The sequence below is a fragment of the Ailuropoda melanoleuca genome, chromosome 7 (assembly GCF_002007445.2).
Source record: "Ailuropoda melanoleuca isolate Jingjing chromosome 7, ASM200744v2, whole genome shotgun sequence".
Classification (NCBI taxonomy): Eukaryota; Metazoa; Chordata; class Mammalia; order Carnivora; family Ursidae; genus Ailuropoda; species Ailuropoda melanoleuca.
Genome location: NC_048224.1, coordinates 37,473,059 through 37,492,203, shown reverse-complemented (window position 1 = coordinate 37,492,203; position 19,145 = coordinate 37,473,059). Strand labels below are relative to the sequence as shown.

The window sequence follows — 19,145 nt, the reverse complement described above, 5'->3', positions numbered from 1 at the left end:
TCTCACCTTTCCCCCACCAATATTTTACTGCTAAATGGCAGGGGGTGGGGGGGGAGTGTCACGCAGTGCCATAGCCCACTATGATGAGACAGAAAACCACTGAAGCCCCATGTTTGTCGGATTCGTGCTAAGCTAGCAGAATGAAGCAGGAAAGGTTGGAATTTCGCAGCTGGAAATTGGGTGCCTGGCCCAACTCATCAACAACTATCTGTTGGCCTGGTTACTTCGGAGCACTACGTCTCTTTCCTCTATCTCCTGTAAAACAGGAGAAATAATACTGAGGCTGTGGGTTGACTATGAGGATGGAATAAAATGCTCTCAGCGGGAGCTTTCATCAGCTGGTAGCTGACACTGCTTACAAGGTGCGTTACTTGGAAAAGTTAATTTATCAGCCATTAGCCCCAAAACCCATGAAACAGAAGTAGAAACGTACGGATCTTTCCACAAAAGAGAATTTCCTTTGCTGAGAATGAGAATGAAAGCACAGACGAATATCCTCATGCCAGTGCCTTTCCTCAATCTGGACTCAGGAAACATTCTACCAGTTCAGTCCCCAAAAAGAGGGGAAGGTGGAAAGCTGACCTAAATGTAAATGCCTTCAGGATATCCAACGTGTCTTTGCTATTTGATAAAAATGCATCAGCACCCTGTGTGCAAGACCCTTGAGAAGTCTAAATGTGTTTGGAGAGTTGTGGTTTATTTTTTTTTTCCTAAAAAAGGCAAATTGTTTAATACAGTTGCAGGAATGCTGTCGTTATTGTACATAAATTTCTAAAAAGCTTACTAAAGGTTGCAACTCGCCTTTTTCTGCCACTATGCAGGCCCGTAGTTCAGACCCAGCAGATATTACTAGCAACAAAATTCATGAAATACTGGGGAAGAACAGGACAGGAGAATTATCTGAAGGAGCAGAATACACGAGCAAATATTACTGCGGATACAGCTGATTAAATTCTGTGCCTCTGCATTCCTGCTTCAATACTTTGTACGTTTAAGCAATTATACTTAAGCCTCTTTGAGTCGTAAGTGAAAAGCATCAAAATGGAATATTTTGCCTGGAAAATTTGGCTGGATGTGAACAGAGAAAACATTTTACATCTGTGTTTTGTTCTCTGGAAGATCTGATCAGACCCACTGATGTGCTGACTTAAGATGGGGCATCCCTCCCTGTGTCCCTATTGAAACTGCACTTGGTGTTTTGACTTCACAGGAAAAAAAAAAAAGATGGAACTCAGTTTGGCTGGGGGAGGTCAGGATGCGGGGTGTTCTGTCACAAACATGCTGGTCTGGAATTCCTGCCACAGTAATTTATACTTAAAAATGTTTTTTATGAAGTTTTTTTATTTTAATTCCAGATAGTTAACATTAAAAATGCTTTTAGATTAATGTCGGTGCTCTTGCTCCTCTGTTGCTACCTGATATGTTTTTTTTTGTTCCTCAGAAATTATCATTTTAGTGAAAGCAACAAGCCACTCCATCCCTCAGAGACAACCGAGAGGCAGCATCAATAGGAAATGCTCCTAGGAGCTCAGATGAGGGAAAGCTCACTGGGGTCTAGACCTAGACTTGGGTGAGATGGGTCACCCTCAGGCCTCAATTTCCTTATGTGTGAAAAGGAGAAGGTAGGGCTGGACCGGATAAGTTTTTGGGTTCTCTCAACGTTTACCATTCTGGGAGTCAGTGTTCCAGAGAATTGAAATTAACCCCAAATCAAAGCCATATAGCTACTGGAGAGAGATGTATCACATTTCCATGACTTGTCTCCAAGAGATTGTCCCTCAAACCTTAGCAGAGTCGAATGCTGAGACAACTGGTTCTTGCCACAGAATCCATAAAGATGGCAAAGACTCTGACCTCAGCCTAACTCTGAGAAGCCAAACACATGGGAGTCTGATGACTGACTGTCCACCATCCTTATAACCCACATTCTGCTTGGAGCCACGAGAAGATTGGTAGTATGTAGTTTTGAAAAGTATCTTAACAAGCAATATTTTTTTCTGAAACTTTGGGATGTTTTTCATTGTGAACTGTCAGTAACTCTACTGAAAAAGTTTGATAGAAAAACATTCAAGCTATGCAACACGATGTGTTGACATTTTTATTCTAATAATTGTCTTGATTTCTGAAAAGGTTTTCTCTGTTTGCTTTTTTTTTTAAAGTAAATATTGCCTCTCTTGGAGGAGGGTGCTCTCTGCCCATCCCTGCCTTCTCTCTGGTCAGGAGCACGACAATGCAGAGTACCTGTTGCTGTCCTGATCTGAGGTGGCAAACTCTAGATCGGAATTAGGTTCAGCTGTCATGACAACAGTAGCTTACGTAAAGAAGTCTGTACTTTATATATCACACAGGGCTGCCAGGGTGGCTTCCTGCTCCCCAGGGTCCCAGGTTCCTTCTGGCCCGGTGCTCTGCCATCCCCGGTGTGCAGCATCAATGCCGAGGTCCATGACGATGGCTCCAGCCAGCAGGGTGGAGAAGGGGAAGGAGAAAGCAAAACCCCTTCCCTTCGGGTGTATCATCTGGGTGTTGTACATCTCATTGATCAGAACTTAGTGGCGGGGCTGTACCTACTGCAAGGGAGTCTAAGAAAGGTTTTTATTCCAAGAAACCATGTCTCTAACAAATTCAGGAGTTCAGTGTCTGAGAAGGAAAGAATGGGTTTGAAGGACAATTAATGATCTCTGCTGTAGTTCAGCCTTTTGGTTCTGCTGCTCTTCCTCTCCCCAAGGTAGACAGCCCAAGCCCCAATCACTTTTGGCTTGAAGCTAAAGCTAAGATCGCCTTTGGGCGCTCTGTGGTCTTCTCCATCAGCTCTGTGGGGCTTCTTGTCTAGTGACCTCTAAAATCAAGACAAGGGCTCTCCCAACACAGCCCATAAACAGCAGTGAAGTAGAAACAGGAAAACAACCATTGAAAACTCATTCATAAGAGGAAAGAACAGGAAACACTGCTCCAAGCAGTTATCCAAGCCCAGTGCACAGGAAGAACGAAGATGCTTCTAGAAGGCCAGTAGGTCCTTCAGCTGCCCGACAGCCAAGTCCTGCTCTCTCAGAGGACCTCCTTGTCCGTGGACCTCCATGGCCACATCCAAGGTGGGACTTCAGTGGTGGGCAGCCTTCTTGGGGACAGACCAGCTTTTGTAGCGTGTTTACTCCTGGGGCAGTTTTGGGGGGTCCCCAGTGTTGCGGTTTCTTTGCCAACAGAATTCCAGCAAGTACCCATAGCTGAAGGTCTGACCTAGAATGACGGTTCTGTGCTCTGCTCATGCCTTTTAAAGGTGGCTTGAGGCCACTAGAAAGAGAATCTTGGGTGGGAAGGCAAAACCTTCATCTGACCTTTGGAGCTACCTAGTTCATATTTTATGGCAGAGAGGTCTTGAAGATGGCTTGTGCCCCCAGCCTTATCTCCTGCTGAGGCTGTCCCTTCAAGGCCACCGCCTCGAATAGCTGCAGTTTGAAGAACAGCACCAGTTGGCATTTTCTCTACTTGAAGGCCTTCATCAGTTTTGAGCTCAGACTACAGACTGCCTCCCTTAGCCAAGCCAGGCTCCCTTCCGTCTCTGCTGCAGCCCTCTGGGCTCTAGCTCCAGCTAGTCTCACTTCTGTGGGACTTTGTGAAGAACAACAAGGAGCAACAGTCACACTTATTATGCCCTCCCACCATTTTCTCTATTATCATGGCCTTGGTCAGCATGCGGTCCCTCCAAGTACTGCAGATGACACTTTCATCAAAGTGACACCTTAGTCACTATATAAAAGGCAATGTCTGTCTGTGCCATCTGCTGGCTTGCCAATTCCACTAAGCCAGTTGCCACATTTTAGATGTTATTTGCAGCATCCTACTTTCGAGGATCAAATTCTGAATCCAAAAACCAAAGTAAAGTTGGCTGGAGCGAAAGAGAAGTTTATTTCTCTCTCAGATAAACACAGGAGTCCAGAGCTGGTACAGGGGCTGCATGGTTACCATGATCTGTGCCCCTCCAATCCGGTTGCTCCATTAGTCTCAACATACACCTTCTTACCTCACAGTGTGAGGTGGCTGCTCCAGCAGCAGTCATCACATCCATATTCCAGCTGGAAAGAAAGAGGAAAATGATAGCAAAAAATGCCTTTGCCTTTAAGGATAATTCCTAGAAGTTGCACAGACTACTCTGACTTACAAACGGTTGGCCAGAACTTAATCATATGGGTACACCTAGCTGCAAGTGGGGTTAGGAAATGAAGTCTTTATTCTGGATGGCACTCTACCCAGCCAAAATTCTGGAGTCTTCTTATTGAAGAAGTACAAGTGATGGTTTGGGCACCGTAGCAGCTCCCCTGCAGATTCCTTGACTTCAGATCTACTGAAGGGCTGACGTAGGAGGAGTTACTCTGCTTAAGACCCAGCACACAGGATCAGGTGCAATGATATCATGTAAGTGAGACTGACCCACCATCTGAAGTGCAGCACTCACCTGCTGACAAGGTCAGCACCCATCCGTTACATGCAAACATGACTGGAATAAGAACAGACAGATCACACAGACGCAACCTCTTTTCTAGAAACCCCGGAGCCCCCCCGTTTCCCACCCCCAGATTACACAAGTCAGTCTCCCCGTGGCCAGCCTTGTATCCAATACTCATCAGTCCCTACACCACCTCTGGATTCCTCTCGTGGTCAAGGAAGGCTCCAGGATTTCTCCTGAGACTGCCCCCAGAACTTCCAACATCATCGTCCAAACCAGAGGAAGAGCCGGGGAAGACCTGTCAGGACCTGCGTGGCAGAGGTCCAGGGGAGAGATGGTGGCCGTGAGGGCGAAGTAATGGTCACGGCCCCAACATACGTAAGAGGAAGAAGAGAGGACTCCGTAACTGGCAGGTGTGCAGAGAGAGGAGCTGAGGATGGGCCAGTGTCTAGGTGGGGCACCTGGGTGGGCGCAGGTGCCGCAGGCCATGAGGACCAGGTGTGGGAAGAGGATGAGATTGCTGATTGGGGCTCAAGTCCAACGTCAGGGACACATAGAGCCAGTCTGAGGAGTCTCACACAGCTATGTCTGAACACGAAAGTTCATTCCTTTTTTTTTTTTTTTAAGATTTTTATTTATTTATTTATTTGACAGAGACAGCCAGAGAGAGAGGGAACACAAGCAGGGGGAGTGGGAGAGGAAGAAGCAGGCTCCCAGCGGAGGAGCCCAATGCGGGGCTCGATTCCAGGACTCCGGGATCACGCCCCGAGCCGAAGGCAGATGCCCAACGACTGAGCCACCCAGGCGCCCCTGAAAGTTCATTCTTAAAAATGACATGATTTCTGGGTCCCGAGCACCCCAGTCAGCCACAGTTAGATGCCTTTTCTTTTGTGCTCTTCGTGCTTAAATTTCAAGCCATTCCAACGCTCTCTGTAATTAAGTCCAGTTATTCACATAGCCTGTTTGGGGGTGAAGACACAGTTGTCATGGTCTCATCCGCGGCAGTAACGAAAGAGCACAGACAGGGTGTCACCCAGTAAAGGAAGAAGAGAGAAGAGAGGAAAAATGAGGTAAAATATTTAAAAATGTTCAGGATGCAGCAAGGAAAAAGCACAACAGAACTGCCTGGCACGAAGGGCTTCTCCTGGGAGAGGCGTGCCGGCTGCACTCCGCCCCGAGCACGAGGAGCGTGGGGTCGCTGTGACCCAGGCCTCGGGAGTCCAGCGAGGAGCTGTGCGCACACGTCTCACCGTCTCACTGAGACCAGGTGCACGGCTTCGGTTGCGCTGAGAGACCTACCTGGCAACGGCCGGGGGTGTGGAAATGAGAGCAGGCCTGATCGTGATCGAGGCCAGTAAGTCAAGTGTGGAAACAGAAGATGTGCTATTTATAAACCAACCATAAAAACTCACAAAAGTGAAACAGAAACAACTGAGAAATGCCTAGACACACTCTAAGATAAATGTTCAAGTTCGAGCCCTTCGGCGGCCTCTCATTTCTCGTATCAAATCTGGGTTGTCCTGGATAACGCAGAGCTTGGAGGCAGTCTATTTTGGTCTTTGTTGGCACGGTGTGGCGCCGGGGGAGCGCTGGAGGCCCAGGAGCTGCTCCCCTCCCTGAAGACCGCACCCAGCTGCCTCCTGTGTCTCCCTCCATCAGTAAACCGGCCTCAGGCACGCCCTCCCCCAGAGATCCTTGATCCTCATCTTTAGGCCTCACTCATCCCAGGTGGAGCCTCCTCTCTTTCCTTCATACCATCCAGAACTGAAAGTGATGTTCAAAGCAGCCTTCTTCACAATGGACAAAACGTGGAAACCAGCCAAATGTCCGTCAGCTGATGACTGGAGAGACAAGACATGGTCTGTCCCCACAGCGGAATATTATCTGGCCATGAGTAGGAATGAAGGGCTGACACACGCTACAACATGGAGGAACTTTGAAAACACGCTCAGCGAGTGAAGCCAGACACACAAGTTCACAATGTGTGATTCCGCTTATAGGAGTGGTCCAGAAAGCAGGTTCATAGAGACAGAAAGTAGATGGGAAGCCAGGGGCTGGGAGGAAGAGGGGTGGGGAATGATAGCTAAGGAGTCTGGGGTTCCTTTTGTGTGGCCCTCTGATGGCTGGGAAGACACCCCCTCTCTTGTGTGTTAGTCTCTGGTTATGCTCACCTTATCTCCCTGCTGGAGAGAACCACAGCACACAGTGATAAGTAGCTGTCAGTAGAAGCCTGTGGAACGAACACGAGCCGGTCCAGCTCTTTCCCTTACATTGCTGATCTCAGCAAGGACCCTCTTCTCCCTAACGCTCTGCCTTTTTTATGTCACTTAACACCCCTAGCACCCTTATCCCCATAGCAAGAAGTTTTTAAAGGAGCTGGGGGGAGAGATGAAAGGAAAAGATCTCTAGATCTGACCACCTAAAAATTCAGGATACCATAAACATAAGAAAAAGGCAGTCAATAAACTGAGAAACATATTTGTAACAAATATGACAAAATTTTCAAATAAGGGATGCCATTTTTAGCTTTACACTTGGCAAAAATAAAAGTCATGTTTTTAAGCATATTTAATGACAGTCTTTATGGAAAATACTTGAATGGAGAAAAGCTGAGAAAGAAAGTCAAAGTCAACATTTTAATAGTGATTAGACAAAGTTGTGGGATTGGCAGGAGGGGACTTTTTTGTTAAGTTTTGTTCTTTTTCAGTTGTTTATGATAAATAAGCATTACCTGTAGAATCATAAGGACAAAGCAACAGATGCCACCTTTGGTGACTTTCCTATGAGGTAAGTCTCCATGTCGGTAAGGGGGTGCTGAGGGGAAGGTGTTGGCACATAGACAGGTACGACCTACCAGGAGTTCTACCAAGTTAACCCTTGGTATTAAGAACTTGAAAAACGCTGATGTTCTTTCATCTAACTTCTGATTCTAGTCATTGATTCTGATGATTAGACGAAAAAGCAGCTATGAAGTCCAACAGAGATGGAAGCAGTTTACATAACAGCATTATTCCTTGCACAGGCTTCTAAAATGTGGACACATTGGAAACAATGGGGGTGTCCAGTATTGAGGATATAGGCTAAATTGATTGTGCATGGTCATATAATAGAATAAGCAATCATGGAAAATACCATTTGTAAAGAACACTTAAATAAAATTAAAAGTGATGTAATGCTCAGTGTGAAAGGCTCAATAGCAACTAGGTAAAGAGCGTGGTCTCCACGGTGTGTACGTGTGTGATGCGCACGTAGCAAGAGGCTCAGACGAGTCCACCAATAGCTTAACAGTGAATATCTCTAGGTTTATGAATTAAGGTTGCTTTTAGGTTTTTTCCACAACCTACATACATAGCCTGTATGTTTTTATAATCAGGAAAAAAATCATTTTAAAAAATCACTTTTAACTAGTCACAGATTGCTTCGTAGTACAACTTACCGCAAAGGCACGTGACTTCGACCCAGCGGTTCCGCCTTCAGGAATGTATTCCTCACGGGTGTGAAGTAGCCCGCGTACCCGATAATTCACTACAGCCTCGTAACCGCAGAGGTCTGGAAATAACTCCGATGCCCAGCACAGAGGCCTAATTAGATTATAGCGCAGACTTAACAACGGAATTTTCAGCCATCACAAATATGAATGAGGAAGCTCTTTATTGTTACTATTCTATCCTTTTACATCACTAGTAATAGTAAATATTCTATGTTATTGTTTTTTTATTTTTTCTAATTCCAGTATGGTTAACATCAAATCAGCAACTGTATTGCCTATTCAGTAATAAGTAATGCACAAAACTGAAGTCAAAATGCACAACCACTGGTTCCCTAGCGTTGTTGTTCAGAGCTTGCGCTGTGGATTCAACTTGCCTCATTTTATTTTATTTTTTTATATAAGATTTTTATTTATTTGACGGAGAGTAGAGGGGAGAGCACAAGCAGGGGGAGCTGCAGGCAGAGAGGGAGAAGCACACTCCCCACTGAGCGAGGAGTCTGACGGGGGACTGGATCCCAGGACCCTGCGATCATGACCTGGGCCAAAGGCAGACACTTGACAAACTGAGCCACCCAAGTGCCCCTCAACTTGCCTCATTTTAAATCCCAACTACAGTGCTTGGTGATAGTGCAGACATTAGGGAGATTTCTTAATGGCTGTAAGCTAGTATCCGCAGTCATGAAATAGAGGTGACAGTAACACCTGCCTTGAGGGATTGTTAGAAGGATTAATGCAAGTATTAAATGAGGATTAAATGAGATAAACCATGTAAAGTGCCTTATTGTATACGTACAATACATAACAGCTTATTATTATTCCTTGACTGTCCTGGGGATGGCTGGTTCACAGGGTCACTGGAATCTTCCCTGCCTCCCCACTGTGAAATGCTATCACCCAGTTCATAAGGCTGAGCAGATTAAATGAATTAATAGATTTGAAATCCCTGAAACAGTGACTGGTTCATAGGAAAGGTTAACAATTGTTACGACAGAAACATCCTTTAAAAGGTCATTCCCATTCTTTTCTCACATCTCTGAACTCATGGACTCCCTGTATTTCAATAATTGTATCTTTCCTAGAATTTCTATGTAGAGGGGCTCGTGGGTGGCTCAGTCAGTTGAGCGGCCGGCTCTTGATTTTGGCTCAGGTCATGATCTCAGGGTCCTGGGATAGAGCCCGGTGTCGGCTTCTGCGCTCAGTGGGGAGTCGGCTTCAAGATTCTCTCTCTCCTTCTGCCCCTCCCCCTGCTCACTCACTCTCTCTAAAATAAATAAATCTAAACAAATTTTCTATGTAGACACTTTTCAACCCTGCCTATTAATTTCCTATACTGTTTCCGCTCTGGTTTTAAGGCTCAACGTATCTGTTCCTTCATCACTTCAAAAAATCGTAAACCTGCTCGTTTTAGAGGGTTTTTTGCATTGTTCTATTATCTTTAGCTCTTGGGATGCAAAGTCTCGCATTTGTTGCAACTGCTGATGGCATGCGGCGGATTTCCTCACTTGGGTTTATACATGTGTTGCAAGCCCTCCTTTATTGGGTTTCTGTGAGCACCCCGTACTCGGACTGTAGAAGTGTCCTTTTCCCCTGGTCTCATGGACCTTCAGAACCCCCTCTAGTTCTGGACACGTTTTCACGTTCATCTCTCCACTTGGAATCTGCATACCATACAAGGGAGAGGAACCTTACAACTTCTCCGGGGCCAGAGCAAGAGGGGGAGTTCTTCCAAGCCTGCCTCCTAAGCAGGGCAGCCTTTGTGACTTGGCGCTCTCTCCCGGCAGACCCCTCGTTTTCAGCTCCCTGCAAACAGAGCCTGAGGCTGGACTCCCCTTGCAGGCAGGCCTGAAATCTCCAGCACCAACCACCCAGTGGTTCCTAACTCCTGCCTTGAGCCCCACCACGTAATGGCTGTGGCACACTTCGTGGACAGGGAGAACATCCATGACGCCAGGGCCATGCTGATAGCTGAAGAGAGAAATAGGCCCAGGAGCTTCAAGATGAGGCTGGGAGAAGAAAGCAGTGAGTGGCCCAACAAACCTCTTGTAATATCAGTTTTCCAAAAAGCAAATGACACAGCCCTGTGGAAAAGCTCAAACAGCTCTGTGTTGTTTAAAAGAAAACCACAGGCCCCAGATGGCCTCACTTAGACCAACTCACCAAACGAGGGCTCGATACCTAAGCTAATTGCAGTTTCAACGGCCCCCGGAAGGTAAGTCCTAACCAGGTAGGAGTTTTCTGATGGGCACCAACGAGGTAACCCGCCACATGGGCCCTCTCCTTCCCCCAAAGAAAGATGAGGTAATCTGCATGATAGGACCCTATGCTCTTCCCCCAAAGGAAAGTGACCTTGCCTGGAGCAATCCTGTTCCTTTGCTAATAACTTCCTGGTCCCACCCTCCTTCCTATAAAAATCTTCCCTCTTGTGCAACTGTTGCTCAATTCATGAATCAATTAATAAAGCCAATTAGATGTTCAAGTTTTTTAAAGATTTATTTATTTTAGAGAGCACAAGCAGGGGGCGCAGAGGGAGAGGGAGAGAGAATCCCAAGCTGACTCCACGCTGAGCACAGAGCCCAGTGCGGGGTTCAGTCTCATGACCTGGAGATCTCGACCTGAGCTGAAATCAAGAGTCTGACGCTTAACCGACTGAGCCACCCAGGTGCCCCAGATGTGCAAATTACTCAGTTGAATTTTGTTTTTTACATACTGAAAAGAGATTTGGAAGAAACGTACCAAAATGTTAACTGAGCCGGTTTTAGTGTGAGAGGAATGAGTAACTTTTCTTTCTACTTGTTGGTATTTTCCATGTTTTGTATTCCCTTTACCTTGGGGAAAAACATAAGCCATTTTTATTTTATTATTTATTTATTTATTTATTTGAGAGAGTGAGGGAGAGGGAGAAGCTGACTCTGCTGAGCAGGGAGTCCAACTCAGGGTTCAGTCCCTGGACTCTGGGATCATGACCTGAGTTGAAGGTAGACACTTAACCAGCTGAGCCACCCAGGCGCCCCCCTAAGCCATTTTTAAAAGTGGTTCTTCAATCAGCTAGTGGGAGATTACTGAGGTAACAACAGAGGACCACTTTCTCCTGTCAGAGGCTGGGGGCAAATAAAGCAGCCGCAGGAGAGACTGACCAAGCCCTGTGCCGGGAGGTGGAAGGACCGGGTTGGAGTCCCAGCTCTGTATTTGCTGGATCACCCGTGGAAGTAGCATCTCTCCGCATCTTCTTTCCCCCTTGTAAATGGAGATTGTCAGTCAGTTCATTCACTCCACAATGGTTTATTGATCATGTGCCATGTCCTTGGCTCTGTTGTGGGGTCTGGGGCTGCCACAAAGGACCAGACAGACCTACGCTTGAAGTTCACAGTCTAAGGCAGAAGTGCCCAATAGAACTTGCTAGGATGATGGAAATGTTCTATATCTCCACTATCTAATAAGGTAGCCACTAGACCCATGGGGCTACTGAACACTTGAGATGTGAGTGCTTCTGAGGGGCAGACCTTTTTATTTACGTGTAATTAAATGAGAGTAGCCACATGAGGCTAGCGGCTGCCGCATCGGATTGTGCCATCAAGAGCAGTTCATGAATGTTGCCCGATCTCATAGTTTGTAAGAGGTCAAAGCGATATAAACACGGGGCTGTGAGCGTCCTCAGATGTGAGGATGTAGCACGCCTCCCTCCGACAGAGCGAGCTGCAGGTCAGAACTCGGCTGTGGGGACCTTTAAGAGCAGGAGCCTGCTGTCATGAGCATAGGAGGGGGAAGAGAACACTCCAAGTGGCAGGCATGCGGTGTGGGATCAGCTGCTCCACGGGCAAGCTGCGGCTTCCCCGGGGAGCACAACATGTACTGTCGAGAACAACAGGTAACTAAATCCGTCCCAGGGACATCTGACTGCTTGCTGGCTCCCATCTCTCTCCGGCTGTTGGCCCCAGGTCCCTCTCCTGCTTTCTTCCCCATGGTCGGACATCTGCAGTTCCACTTCCCTTGAAACGGGGCTGTGCCAACCACGTGCCTTCATTCCACACATACCCAGTCTTCCCTTGGCCGCCCTGAACCCTTCATTCCAAATCAAGCTGGTTTTCTCTGTAGCCAAGAACTCAGAGGAAGCAGCCCTGCCTTCTTGCTTTGCCTGACATGGTGTTCTGATAAAAGCACCCTTTATATTATACTGAACACCTTTTCCACAACACCCACCTTCTCCCACTAGCCCTGCTAAAGGGGAGGCCCTTGGGCCACAGGCGGGCCCTTCTACCCCCCCTCCTCCCCCCAGCCACAGCTAATGGGGCCAGAGGTGACCCCCAAATCAACCTATCTAGAGGTTTGCTGGCAGCCTGTGAAGTGGCCTGCCTCGAAAAGATGGGCTGAGCCTATCAGACGCTTTCTTGCCGGGGCTCCTACAGGAATGCCCAGAGAATGAGGGAGTTAGCAGTGGGAGATAAAGTTAAAAAGAAGTTTCGAGATGGCATCAGGACTCGCAGAGGTCACGGAAAGCCTGGCTTGTCAGGAGACAGCCGCACAGAGGAGATGCGGATGGGTGATGAAAGAGATGAGAACAGCTGGCCTGATGCCTCTCCAGCTCGAGTCCCAGCCCGGGTAACCGAAGACACCTGAGAATTCTCTTGTGGCTAACTTGTCATGTATCACAGATCGGGTTTCCTGGAAACAGGCGCTGTGGAGAGCTGCCTGCAGAAGAGGTACCAGGGAATGCTTTCGAGAGATCCGCCAGGAAAGGAGGTGAGGGGAGAGCTGCACTGAGGGAAACGAGATGAAATGCAGCCGCAACTGAGCCTCGTTGATCCTTCAGGGAATTCTGGAGCTACAATGGCCCTTCAGAGTTGTCCCAAAATTAAGGCAAAGGGGCTGGGCTTTTGACCCATGCGTTAGCCAATCCTTGGCCACGGACCACCCCTAGGAGGGTGTGTAACCTGGAGGCAGGCAGTTCCCAGCGGCTGATGGCGATTTCCATTGAAGTGCAGGGCTGGGACCCCTCAGCAGCCACCCTTCCCCGTCTCTGGGGTCAGGAGCAGGGACACTGAAGGACGGATCTGTGTGGAGTAGTGTGGTACCTGTGTGACATGTCTTACACACACACGCGCGCGCAGAGTTCCTTGAAGGCCAAGATTATGTGCTGTTGTGTTTTTCCCTTCTAGCACCTGGCACAGGGTATTGCTGGAGTCAGAGTCAACAGATGCACTGAGCGTCTCTCCTGTACCAGGCGCTGTGTTAGGCACATGACATAGATTATCTCTCAGAATCCTCAAAATGACTCTGTACAGTGCAAATCTTTTTTTTTAATTTTATTATATTATGTTAATCACCATACAGTACATCCCCAGATTCCGATGTAAAGTTTGATGCTTCATTAGTTGCGTATAACACCCAGTGCACCATGCAATACGTGCCCTCCTTACTACCCATCACCAGTCTATCCCATTCCCCCACCCCCTCCCCTCTGAAGTCTTCAGTTTGTTTCTCATAGTCCATAGTCTCTCATGTTTCATTCCCCCTTCTGATTACCCCCCTTTTCTTTATCCCTTTCTTCCCCTACCGATCATCCTAGTTCTTATGTTCCATAGATGAGAGAAATCATATGATAATTGTCTTTCTCTGCTTGACTTATTTCACTTAGCATTATCTCCTCCAGTGCCATCCATGTTGCAGCAAATGTTGAGAATTCGTTCTTTCTGATAGCTGAGTAATATTCCATTGTATATATGGACCACAGCTTCTTAATCCAGTCATCTGTTGAAGGGCATCTCGGCTCCTTCCATGATTTGGCTATTGTGGACAATGAATGCAAATCTTTTAAAAGAAGGAACTGTTAGCACCATTTTACAGAAGGAAAAATTGAACCTCAGAAAGCAGCTTGCCCAGTCAGCCAACAAGTAAGGGCAAAGGTAGAATTCAAATACAGGATTTGACCCATGGCTCTGAGACACCACCTATGGCCAGGACAGCTAACTGTCTGCTCAGTGCCCATTCTCTCCTTTTTCCTTACTGATGGAACCCTGATTTTATTTGGGGATGACTTGTTCTCGGCTAAAAGGCTACATCGCCCAAGCATTCCTTCTGTTTAAACGGTGGCCAGTGCGACACAAATAGAAATCCTTAGCTGAGTTTTCGAGAAAGTTTTTGGAGCAGAGGCATTGACTCCACTTGAAGGCTCACCCTTGTCCATTCGCATTCCCTTTCTCCTGCCTGACAGTTGACACGAGGTCTAAAGCTGCATTTCACTCATATGTGGAACATAAGCAATAGCATGGAGGACCACAGGGGAAGGGAGGGAAATCCGAAGGGGAAGAAATCAGAGAGGGAGATGAACCATGAGAGACTATGGACCCCGGGAAACAAACGGAGGGTTTCGGGGGTGGGGACGAAGGGGGTTACAGGGTGATGGGTATTAAGGAGGTCACGTGTTGTGATGAGCACTGGATGTTATACGCAACTGATGAATCACTGAACACTACATCAAAAACTAATGATGTGCTGTACAGTGACTAACTGAACGTAATTTTAAAAGTAAATAAAAATTTTAAAAAATTAAAAAAAAAAAAGCTGCAGTAACCATCTTGGAACTTGGAAGATAGAAGCCACACTTTCGAGTTGGCAGAGCCAAAAGGTAGAAGCCTGAGACATCAGAGAGTTTCCATGCCAGCCTTAGACGGCCCACCTCTATCTGTTTAAGGCCCTTGTTAGTTTAGAATCCACAATTCCTTACAGATGTATTAGAGTTTGTTTATTATTCTGTCATCTTGTAGATACAACACAAAATTGTATTTGGATTCCACAGTCCACAAAACTGCATGATGAAAATATACTTTTGCCACAGTTGGAAACTGTATTAGGCAAATATGTTTTTTAAAAATATTAGAATATTTCATTCCCACACTAACATATAACATCTGATCGAAGTAATAGTAGTAACACCTGACTTTTATTTAGCTCCTTGTGGAATGTGCATTATCTAATTTGGTCTTTGTACCAACTGTGCAAAATAGGGAAGTGCTATTCATCCCAATTCATTAATGAGAGAAACTGAAATGCAGAGATAGCAGGTCAGAGAATCTTCAGCTCTTGGGACAATAAAAGACCGTAAACAGTTGGATCATGTATATTTCATAGTGGGTATCTTTCGGTTCTTTCTTCTGTACCAAACAGAACCCAAACCTCTTAGATTGCACTGAGGGACTTTACCACCAGGATCCCAGCCTAGCTCCTGTACTTGATCTTCTCCCGACATGAATCCGTATCAGATACCATTGCTCCCGGCTAAAGGAGGAGTCATGGGATTGACACGTGAGCACCAGCCTGAGATCCCTCCAGAAAGGGAGACTGAAACAAGAACTTGAGTGCAGATAGTTTACTTGGGAGTTGATCCCAGAAGTGTGAGGTACAAGAGAAAGTGAAACAGGGAAAGAAGAAAAGACCATTGAAGAGTATGTTATATGAGTTACCACTGGGAACATTGGGCCTCAATCTTGCCGTGCCCCCCCCCCCCAGGAGCACACAGGATGCTTCTTGGAATTGCCTGCTCTAAAATCAACAAGGAGGGGCACCGGGGTGGCTCAGTCCGTTAAGCGGCTGCCTTCGGCCCAGGTCATGATCCCAGGGTCGTGGGATCGATTCCCGCATCAGGCTCCTTGCTCACAGCAGGAGACTGCTTCTCCTCTCCCTCTGCCTGCCACTCCCTCTGCTTGTTCTCTCTCTCTGTCAAATAAAGTCTTAAAAAAAATAAAAAAATAAAATCAACAAGGAGAAGTATTTATCCGTTGACTCCCATCCCCCATTATATGATGGCTGCCCAGGAGGCCTAAGCTCCCCCACCCTTCTGGGCTGCACATGTGTAAACCATCCTTCCCAGGAGCATTGGAGGAGCCAAGGGACAGAACAGTGAAAGGTGTAGAGTTTATCCTTGGGGTATGAGATGCTGTCAGGCCAAAGTGAATTAAAAAGCCACACTGTTTTTGGTTCTGATTAAATAAGATCCTGCTGGATGAACAATCCTACAAGACAACAGCTCTTAAATCTGGGCATGATGCAACGACAGCTCCCTGAAATCACTGGTAGGGAGAACAGAAACCAGGCAGATTCTGGGGCAGAATATACTTGCAAAGCAAAGAAATCGTACAATGTGACTTCCCATTTTCATAACGTCCAATTTACAATGTAAAATAACCCAATGTGTAATGGACCAGGAAAATGGAACACATTCTCAAGACAAAAGAAAAGCAACTGAAAACAACTCCAAGATAATCCAGATGTTAGAATTAGAAGACAAGGATTTTCCAATGGCTGTTACAGCTACTTGCAACAGAATAAAACAAAAATATCCTTGTGATGAATGAAAAGGTGGCAAATCTCAACCGGGAAAGAAAAATCAAAGTGATTTTTTAAACAGAAATTCTAGAAATTAAAAACACAATATTTTAATTTTTAAAAATTTTTTATTATGTTAGTCACCATATGGTAACAATATTTTAATTTTTAAAAATGTAACAGATGGGGGCGCCTGGGTGGCACAGCGGTTAAAGCGTCTGCCTTCGGCTCAGGGCGTGATCCCAGCGTTCTGGGATCGAGCCCCACATCAGGCTCTTCTGCTGTGAGCCTGCTTCTTCCTCTCCCACTCCCCCTGCTTGTGTTCCCTCTCTCGCTGGCTGTCTCTATCTCTGTCGAATAAATAAATAAAATCTTAAAAAAAAAAAAAAAAAAAAAGTAACAGATGGATTTAAGAGCCAAATGAAAATAACAGAGGGAAGACTACGTGAACTTGAACACAGAGCAACAAAAATGGTATGATATGAAGAACAGAGAGAAAAAGTCGTCTTTTTTGTTTGTTTTGTTTTTTTCAAAGAAGAGACTCAGGGCCTGGTAGATACTATTGAATGGTCTGACATATATAAGTGGAGTTCCAGAAGGACAGGAGAGAAGGAGAACGGAGCAGAAAAAACATTTGAAGAAATAATGGCTGAAATTTCTCCAAATTTGATTCAAAACGTAAACATCCAGATTCAATATGCTCAATGGACACCAAGCAGGATAAACACGAAGGAGGCTATGCTGAGCACATTATAGTCAACTGTTTAAAGCCAAAGATAAGAAATAAATCCTGCCAGTGGCAAGGATAACAATAGGTTATAGACAGGAAAAACTGTGTCTGTGGGCATTCTGATTGTGTGCACAGGAATCCTAAGGAATATACACAGGAAGAAAAAAAAGCTGTAGAATAATAAATGAATCCATCAAGATTGAAGGAGTCAAGGCCAACATACAAAAATAAATTGCATTTCTACATACTGACCTGAGAATTAGAAAGTAAAATTAAAAACCAACTCCATTTATAATACACTATAATGTACTATAATCGAGTCACGGAGAGCCAAGCATAAAGGTAGACTTGAAAAATCAATGGAAAAAATAGAGATTTTAGACATAGCCCCATTCTAACATGGTCAATTGATTTGACAAAGAAGTCAAGGTATTTTAAGTGGGGAGAGGATAGACTTCTCAACAAGTGTTACTGGAACAACTGGATATCTGTATGGAAAAAAAATTAACTTTGACCCATACATCAAACCACATAAAAAATTAATTCAAAGGCATTCACAGATCTAAGTGTAAAAACTAAAACTATAAATCTTCTAGGGAAAAGAAAAGGAGAAAGACGCTGTGACCTTGAGTTAGGCAAAGAACACACAAAACCCAAACTTCTAAAAAAATTGATTAAATGGACTTCATCAAAATTTAAACTTTTGTTCTTTGGGAGAGATTGTTAAGAAAACCAAAGACAAACCACAGATTGGGAGAAAATATTTGCGAAATATATATGTGACTGGAATCAGAGGTTTAGAGATGTGATGTGGTATGTGAGTACCTGATACAGCTTAAACAAATGGGGGTTTATTTTTCTCTAAGTCTAGAGAAATCTAGAGGTGAGAAATTTGTGGCAATGGTTTGGCTGCTTAATGATGTGATCAGAGATACTGACTCCTTCTCTTTTCTCCTTGCTATGACTGGCATGATGTATTCATCTTCATGTTTCTTGCCTCATGGCTCAAGATGGCTGCTACAGTCCCAGTCAACACTTCATTACCTAAAGCAGGAAAAAGGCAACAAAAGACAAGGAGCCATACCTGCTGCATCTCTCTTCTTTTATCATAACAGCAAGAGATTTTTCCAGAAGCACCCTTTAGCTGACATCTGCTTAGTTCTCACTGGCCAGGAAAAAAGTCACATGCCATCACTAGCTTCAAGGAAATCTAAAAAGTAAGGAACAAACTTTTCATCATTGGCCTAGATCTCCTTGTCATGATCACCTTGGAAATGGTAGGACAGATGCCTCCAGGATCTAAAATCAAGGATCTATTAGCAAGGAAAAAGAAAGGTGACCATATATTAGGTAGTTGACTTACAGTGTCTATCACCTCACCCTAAGCTCCAGCCATAAAGAACACTTTTACTTTACAGCATATCTCAAGCTCTTTAGTGTATCCATTTCTTTGCATCTACTGTTTGGAAAGAACTTGCTCTGTGTCTTCACCCAACAAATGCCTTCTTAGCATTCAAAATTCAGGGCAATTTTACCACAATAAACATATACATTAAAACAACAACAACAAAACTGGGCAGACATCATCTCCTTTGGAATGCCTTTCTCTCTCTCCCTCTCTCTAATATGGATTAAATACCTGTCATCAGGAATGCCCGAACTCCCTACAAAGCACACCCAATGGATTGTCCATGAAGCAAAAAGCCAGCTACTTCCTTTTCTCTTCACAAAATGGTACCAAATCAAGAAAAATCTTTCCATGGCTCTGCATTTCCTGTTTCTAATTCCATGCCTGACGTTCAGTTGCATTTCTGCCACTTGATTCTTGAAGACACCCCGAAATCCTTAAAATTCTTATCGTGAACTTCCTTCTTTGTTTATGCTAACTCAAACCAGTTTCTGTTACTTAAATCCAAGGAGTCATAATTAATACATGATTCCTTGCTCATGGATATCATAGCATTACTTACAGGGGCAGACAGTACTCCCGAAGTGTCTGTGCTGCTGGGCATTTCCCAGCTTCCACAGAGCTTAACTTAGGGGTGGTCATGTGACCCAGGTCTAGCCAATGAACTATGAACAGTGATGTGTGTTACTTCTGGGCCAAGGCAGTTAAGAGCCAACGTACCTCTTCATCTGTCCTTATCCAACTCTGACAACGTGTC

At 45.3% G+C, this 19,145-nt stretch overlaps 2 protein-coding genes across 2 annotated transcripts in view; both read left to right on the top strand.

The window, feature by feature from the left end:
• Positions 1-1,273, top strand: part of PTPN3 (protein tyrosine phosphatase non-receptor type 3) — a 139,561-nt gene extending 138,288 nt beyond the window's left edge. The window contains exon 27 of the transcript XR_004626530.1: positions 822-1,273. The gene's annotated coding sequence lies outside the window, so the exon portion shown is untranslated. The remainder of the gene's footprint in view (positions 1-821) is intronic.
• Positions 1,274-9,835: 8,562 nt separating this feature from the next.
• Positions 9,836-19,145, top strand: part of EPB41L4B (erythrocyte membrane protein band 4.1 like 4B) — a 156,433-nt gene continuing 147,123 nt past the window's right edge. Inside the window, 1 exon segment of the mRNA XM_019796710.2 lies at positions 9,836-9,950. Within this exon segment, the coding sequence (XP_019652269.2) occupies positions 9,836-9,950 (115 nt within the window).